The 6,911-nt window shown below is 41.6% G+C and overlaps 1 protein-coding gene across 1 annotated transcript; it reads left to right on the top strand.

Moving 5' to 3' along the window:
• The first annotated feature begins 3,053 nt into the window (after positions 1 to 3,053).
• On the top strand, positions 3,054 to 6,683 carry OSER1 (oxidative stress responsive serine-rich 1). Its single transcript, XM_009888263.1, has 3 exons — positions 3,054 to 3,170; positions 4,977 to 5,090; positions 5,846 to 6,683. Exons 1-3 carry the CDS (start codon positions 3,094 to 3,096, stop codon positions 6,537 to 6,539), a joined length of 885 nt encoding a protein of 294 aa, XP_009886565.1. The 5' UTR covers positions 3,054 to 3,093; the 3' UTR covers positions 6,540 to 6,683.
• Positions 6,684 to 6,911: the final 228 nt, after the last annotated feature.

The following is a 6,911-nucleotide window of genomic DNA, read 5'->3' as shown; positions in this document are numbered from 1 at the left end:
TGCGTCGGCAGATCGTGTGAAGCGGCCCCGGGGGGGGGGTTCGGGCGGCCGGTGAAGCGCCGCTGGCCCGGGGCAGGGCGGCAGGGCCGTGTCCCTGCTCGGGGGCTGCTCCTGTGCCCGGGGCCTTGGCCAAGAGCGGCGCGGAGTGTTTAATGCCTCTGCGTGTCCGTTCGTAAAGCCAAATGCGGGAGTTTGTGCATTGCACCATCGTGAGTAGGGGTGCACTGGGATGGGTTCGTAGCCCTGTAGTGTTGGGAGACAGCTGAAAGTAAAATGGGAAAGGATGGATGTGTGTTTTCCTAGGCGATAAAGAACAAGTTTGCGTGGGTTTTTTGACACAACATTGAACTCCGGTTGTTTTTCACAGTATTTAATTTTTTTCTTGGTGTCAGTGCTAGTTGGCTGGTGTGTCTGAAATGCTCAAGCTTATATTTAGTTATTACAGAGTGAGTAGCTCTTTATTTGAATAATTTCTGCATCGTTTTGAGGGTTTACTGTGTCAGTGATGATAAAATATCAGCATGATAAAATATTTTGTCTAAGACTTGTAGTATGTTTTGAACAATGTACAGTGATTTAAAAATGTTTTGCTGTCACTTTCTTGCTAAGGTTATATAATACAGGGATTTGGTATTAAAAAAAAGGTTGTAAACTGAATTTTTAATTGTAAAGAACCTTCTGTTTGGGTCAAGGGAAAAAGTTTTCTGAAGTAGGGACCATATGTTTCACCAGATTAGTAGTATTTAACTAAGTGAGTATCTAAAATAATAACTTGCTCAGATGAACATGCTGTTGTCAGTCTCTGTGTTAACTTCCTCCTCTTGTGTTTATTTGCTGTCTGACTCACTGGACAACGTGTGCCTTGAAGTTGTTAGAATCCTTCTGTATGTGTCATAATAGCTGTCTGCAATATAGGGTGTCCAGATGAAATCATGGCAGAGCCAGCAGCCGGAACAACAGCCGGTAGAGCTGCCATCTCTGACCGGAATGAGGTTGTGAGGGAACAGAAATTACCACTCTCCATCTGCATAAGTAACTGAGTTGCAGAGGTTCTGATTACTCCTCTCTTCAATGAGATCTTTTCCAAGCTACAAAAACAGCTGGTGCTTAGTTGTTAAAAATAGTACTAACGTAGGCATTATTCCTGTATTACTAGGTAGAGTTAGTGCCCTGTATAGGTGTGTTCTTGTTAGAGGAGCTATTATCATTCACTGGGTTTGGATGGTCGCCTTTGTAATGGATTCTTAAAATTTGAGGAAGATACAGAATCACAGAACAGTTGAGGTTGGCAGGAATCCCTGGAGGTCTGACCCTCCCTGCTCAAGGAGGGCCACCCAAGCCAGTTGCCCAAGACTGTGTCCAGACAGCTTTTGAATATCTTGGTGTCCACCAGGACCCCAGGGCCTTTTTTTTTTTTTTTTTTCTGCAAAGCTGCGTTCCAGCTTGTTGTCCCCCAGTATGTCCTGGCACATGAGCTTGTTCATCCCCAGGGGCAGGGCTTTGCACTTCCCCTTGTTGTTCATGAGGTTCCTGTCGACCTCCTTTTCCAGCCCATCACGGTCCCTCTGGATGACATTGTGATGCTCTGGCGTATCAGTCACTCCTCTCAGTTTGGTGTCATCAGCAAACTTGTTGAAGGTACACTCTGCCCCATCATCCAGATCATTAATGAAGATGCTAAACAGGACAGGACCCAGTCTTGGATACACCACTAGTTACTGACCTCCAGCTTGGTTTTGTGGCGCTGATCACAACCCTCTGGGTGCAGCAGTCCACCTCGCTGTCGGCTCATCCAGGCTATGCTTCATCAGCTTCTCTATGAGCATCTTATGGGAGACAGTATCAAAAGCCTTACTGAAGCCTGGGGAGAAAATATCCACTACTCTCCCCTTCTCTACCAAACCAGTCCTTTCATTGTGGAAGGTTTTCAAGTATGACAACCTTGTAATTCAAAAATAAAGACTGAGAAGATGATCTCATCACAACCTGCACAATGTGGCCGAAGGTGCAAAGTAATAGCACCCACACGAAATAGCCCTGTTTTTCCTGAAGTAGAGAAGTCAAAAGCATTAAATGAAGCAGGTTAAGCAGCCAGCTAAACTTAAACAAATACTGAGCTTGAGGTGCTCTGGTGTAGAACTGAGACTTCCTGCTCTTGGTGGCTGCTGCTTAGCAAAAGCAATGCCTATGCTAAGGAAGCAAATCTTTATTGAGTACTTTTTAGCAGAAGCGTGGCTGGTGTAGGATGTGCAAGTGATTGCAGAAAGTACGGTACTGAAGAGCATCAAATTTAGAAAGATTTGAGATTCCTTTCTAGCTAGATTAAATGATGGCCAGGGTAGATTCTAAAGAAATACATAAGCCAGTTTTTGTCCATCCCTTTTTCTATTTAAAGCAAGGCTTATTTTTTGCTGTTCATACTGCATTTGTACTTGTGCAAATGTTGCTTCTGATGTCTGAAAATTTTAATAGCTATTTGCAGTCAAAATATCTTGTTCTGATAGGAACGAGTTACTCTTGCTGGGACCTAGACTTAAGGTCAAAAAATTGCTATTTAGCTTATAACTTTATCTTATTTTAAGAAAAATCTGTTGTGGGTTGTTTTTTTTGGGGGGAGGGCGGTGGGGGAGTGTGGGGGAAGTTAAATATGTATGTAACATCAAGTCCAAAAGTTGGAAATAATAGTTGTAGAAAGTTGACTGTTTCTAATGGTGGTCCTTCTTGCTTTTCACCTCTTGTGGAGTTATTCTGGTAACGTTCTTAAGACAAACATCAGAGTCTGTAAACAGTAATGGATGTGCAAGACATTATTGACACCAAATTTCACTTGAAATTGCTAATTCACCTATGCAGTTGTACAAGAGACTGTTTGTTCAGTTCTTGGGTATCATAAAGCTTGTTCTGAATCAACTTTCAAAAATGTTCTACTAGAATGACCTCAGCTTTGTGTGCTCGGTGTGCTATTTTGGGTTTATTTTCGTGTATTATGATGCTGCTGGGCAACTAATGTTTTTAACAAGGTTCTTACAGTCATGTCTCTTTTCTGCTTGTAGCAGTACATGGTGACTCTGTCAGCTTCTGGCTATCCCAATAATGAAAACGGAAGCTAAGGATGGAGAAGAGGAAAGCCTGCAGACAGCATTCAAAAAGCTAAGAGTTGACACAGCTGGGTAAGTAACACCACAGGGAGGTACGGAGTTAACGTATTACAAACGGACTCAAAGGGAACACCCTTGCTGTTAAATTTGAAGGAATGAGGTAATTCCAAAAGGTTAGGCACTGAAAGCCTTCATTCTGGTTGCACAAACTGAAATAAATTCTGCACTTCTGAAAGAACTGTAATTTGTTTCATCCTTGTTAGCTCGCAGCAGGCTTGAAACAAACCAAACAGTCAGCAGTTGACAACGTGCTTGAAATTAATTTTGGCATTAATCTGGCTGCCAGAGGTTACATCTGTAGCACTAGAACTCTGCTGTTGAAGTTAGCATATTGTCATGGCTCTGAAGGCCTGTCGTGAGAATAAACTCCCATCTTTTCCCGGGAGAGAAACGTTCTTTCCATGTCAGTAAAGGAGAGCGTTAGATTCAGTACATGATTCCCACACAAACTATTTTTATTGATGTCACTTACAAATTTCCTATTTATGACCAAAATCACTAAATGGGAAAGAATCCTTTTTGCGTTGTCTTGTTTTGTGGGAGATCTTCCACATGGTGCTTACCCTCCCCGTCCCAGGTAGCAGAACACAAGCAGCATGTGTCTTCTGTTGGTGATGATAATTTTTATTTGAAAAAAAAAAAAAAGGGGGGGGTTATTTAGAATGTTTTTTTTCTGCTGACAAATGTGCACCATTACATAGTACTTCTATAGTACTGCGTTTCAGTAAGCTATTGTCAGTGATGCAATTATGCCGGTGACTGAAATGAAAGTGTAGGTAAGGCAGTGTGTAAATATCAAGGTGGTAACTAGAATTACCATAGAACTTAAGTGGTGAGTAGGTGGGCTTCTAAAGTTATCTTTCATTTAAGGAATAAACTGGTTACAAATGTATCGCCACTCAAGTGTCTCTTATTTCTTCATTATCGCTAATCCCACCCCCAAGTCAGGCATGCTTAATTACTTTGGAGTTTTTGCTGTTGGCCTTCAATTTACTGGTCTGTGTTCATTGTTCTTTAAATGGAAGGTGTTTCACTAATAGTTTAGCCTCTATTAAATACAAGTTAAAGCTATCTGGGAACGGTGTGTGGAGACTTACTTTCACTTTTCAGGGAATCGGCCATGTTTACAAACCAATTTGATACAGAATTTGGAAAATAATTTCCTTGGGAATTCCAGTGTAATATGTGAAGTTACGACTTGGAGAAACTGTTCTTGGGATTATCAGACCTCTGAAAATGGGAGTTTAGGATTAATTTATAGCACCAGAAAAATTAGTAAGTCTTCTGAGGTTCCTGGCTTGAGTAGAAGTTGAAGATCTGACACAACTCTGTTGCTCAAGTGATAGAACTTGCAGTAGTACGAAGAGTTTTAGCTTATGTTGTCCTAGACAGAGACTTCAGTGTTCATGAGTTAAACAAAGTCTATTCATGTCCAAAGAACATTTATTTTTAGGAAAGAATGGCTTATTTGTCTCTGGAAAGAGAGACTTGTTTCTTCAGTGATGGTGTTTTTCCCCTCCCCTCTCCCGGGAAGCTGAAATTTAGCCACTGTGTGTGCTTGATTGTCGACGTGTGGAGTTTGGATTTGCAGTCTAGTTGCTGAATGGCATCACATTGGTGTAAGAGTCCGTTACACAAACTTCTGAGATAGGAATGTGTAAACACTACTTTTCTGATTTGGGTCATCTTTGTGGGCAGGTCTTTTAAGACCTATTGTAAATGATTTGTGGCAGTCTCTTCTGGGAAAGAAGATTCATAAGCTTTTTCATATTCATAATGCTAACCAGTCTAGGCTGTTAACTTTTTTCTCTTTCACAGATCTACTGCTTCTCTCTCTGTGGGTGAAGGGACGAGTCCAAGGACACTAGTTAGAACAGTGGCAGATGAAACCAAACCTAAGAATGTGTGTACTTCTAAGGAAACCTGGCATGGGTAAGAGAAGCTTGGGATTATCAGACCACTTCAAGTGATACTGTATTGAAAGGGAATTTCAAACAGATAGATTTTCTAGTAACTACACACCTACACAAGGGAGCAAAGTTTTCTTTATTAAAGAGGCTTTTTAAAATAGTCTACACCACATTTTTCTGTTCACAGGTGACTACTATTCTTATTTACAATTATACGAAGTGAAAGGCTATGCTCTTCAGCTGTAGGTTTCTAAACATCATAGATGTTTCTTAGTGTAAATGTGAACTGCCATTTTTGAATCAGACAATCATGAATACATCTCTTTCAATAATTGTTTGACATTGCAGAAGCTGTCAGTGTGCCTTGGGATCTATATTAAAATAATTTGTTTCTGGAGTGTCCACGCAGAATTTCATGCTCATCTCGTACTGAAACAAAACTACCCTTTGGCCTTGTTTCATTAGTTTTGTGCTGTTGCCTTGTGCTTTGTCCTTCTCTTAGAGCTTATTTTGTCGTGTCTCACATGCTTTACTCATGTTTCTAACCTTAAAAGCACATACTTTTGGTTTCATTTCTCAGGTGTTCCTTTTGTATTTTATACAGCTGACTAGAACAAAGTCAAATTCCAAGACAGCAGAATACCCAGTGCCAATACTCAGAGCTTAAAGCTCTTGCATGCAATATAAATGCAGTAGAGATTTTGCCCAGTGTTATTTGTAATCCAGCAATAAGTCTTTTAATGTATCTTCACTCCCTTTTGTATCTTTCCCTGGTAGGTCTATGAAGAAGCCTTCAAGAGGAGTTGTGAGAACCCAGCGTCGCAGGCGTTCCAAGTCTCCAATTCTTCATCCTCCAAAGTTTATCCATTGCAGCGCAAAATCACATTCCACGTGCAACCAGCTAGTGCACAAGAGCCAGATTGATGCCCCAGGTGACAGCAGTGGGTTTGGCATGCCGGTCCCAAAGGAAACTTGTGCACATGAACGATGCAGTATTGCTCCTGATGGTGACCAGAAGGGAGCTGATGTTGAGTCTTTGGGAGCTTCTGTTACGCAGTCGGCGTTGGAGAACAAACAGGAGAACTCTCCAGCTGCTGTTTCTTTAGTATCCAAAGCAAGCCTAAAGACTACGGAGCTTTCTGACTTTCAATCCATGTGCAAGCTGAACACGAATAAGCCATGTGCATGTGCAGATAAAGCCTGTCAGTGTAAACGATGGCAAGATATGGAAGTGTACAAATTCTCTGGCTTGCAGAACACCCTCCAGTTGCCACCTGATAGAAGAACAGTTTCTGAGGATCATTCCCAGTCTTTGCCATCAAGAACTCCCTCAAGTTCTCCACGCTCGTGCTCTGAGCAAGCCAGGGCCTTTGTGGATGATGTGACTATTGAAGATCTTTCGGGATACATGGAATATTATTTGTATATTCCAAAGAAAATGTCTCACATGGCAGAAATGATGTATACCTGACAGCAATGAGCACTAAAAACAGAAGGGTGGGTGGTTTAAATTTGCCCTCAGTCACGTTCATGTGAGATGCAACCCACTCCCTGCTCACTGTGCTTGCAATAAAATCACTTCTTTGCATCTTAGCTAATGCTCATTATTTAAGCTGGACAAGCAACTTAGCCATCTCCTGTCCTCTTGGTACTGTTACCACTAGGCAAATTCTGGAGACAGAGTTGTCTTTTCTTGGGTTGGAGGCATTGTTCTTTGTGCCTAAAGAGGCTTTATTTCTGATCGGCTGAACAGACATCCTCCTGCCCTATCTTTGATGTTAATGTAGGTAATGTAGGATGTTAATGCTGGTAGGTTAACATAACGTTTGCTTACTAAGCTGCC

Source organism: Charadrius vociferus, unplaced genomic scaffold (assembly GCF_000708025.1).
Source record: "Charadrius vociferus isolate BGI_N301 unplaced genomic scaffold, ASM70802v2 scaffold280, whole genome shotgun sequence".
Classification (NCBI taxonomy): Eukaryota; Metazoa; Chordata; class Aves; order Charadriiformes; family Charadriidae; genus Charadrius; species Charadrius vociferus.
The sequence above is the reverse complement of the archived record's forward strand: the minus strand, read 5'-3'. Positions and strand labels throughout refer to the sequence as shown.

What these genes read in the sequence shown, in the direction of transcription:
- OSER1 (XM_009888263.1), top strand. Translation starts at nt 3,094, where the DNA reads ATGAAAACGGAAGCTAAGGATGGAGAAGAGGAAAGCCTGCAGACAGCA. An exon ending in CTAAGAGTTGACACAGCTGG is followed by an intron (nt 3,171 to 4,976) that starts GTAAGTAACACC and finishes TCTCTTTCACAG; the next exon opens with ATCTACTGCTTCTCTCTCTG. An exon ending in TCTAAGGAAACCTGGCATGG is followed by an intron (nt 5,091 to 5,845) that starts GTAAGAGAAGCT and finishes TTTCCCTGGTAG; the next exon opens with GTCTATGAAGAAGCCTTCAA.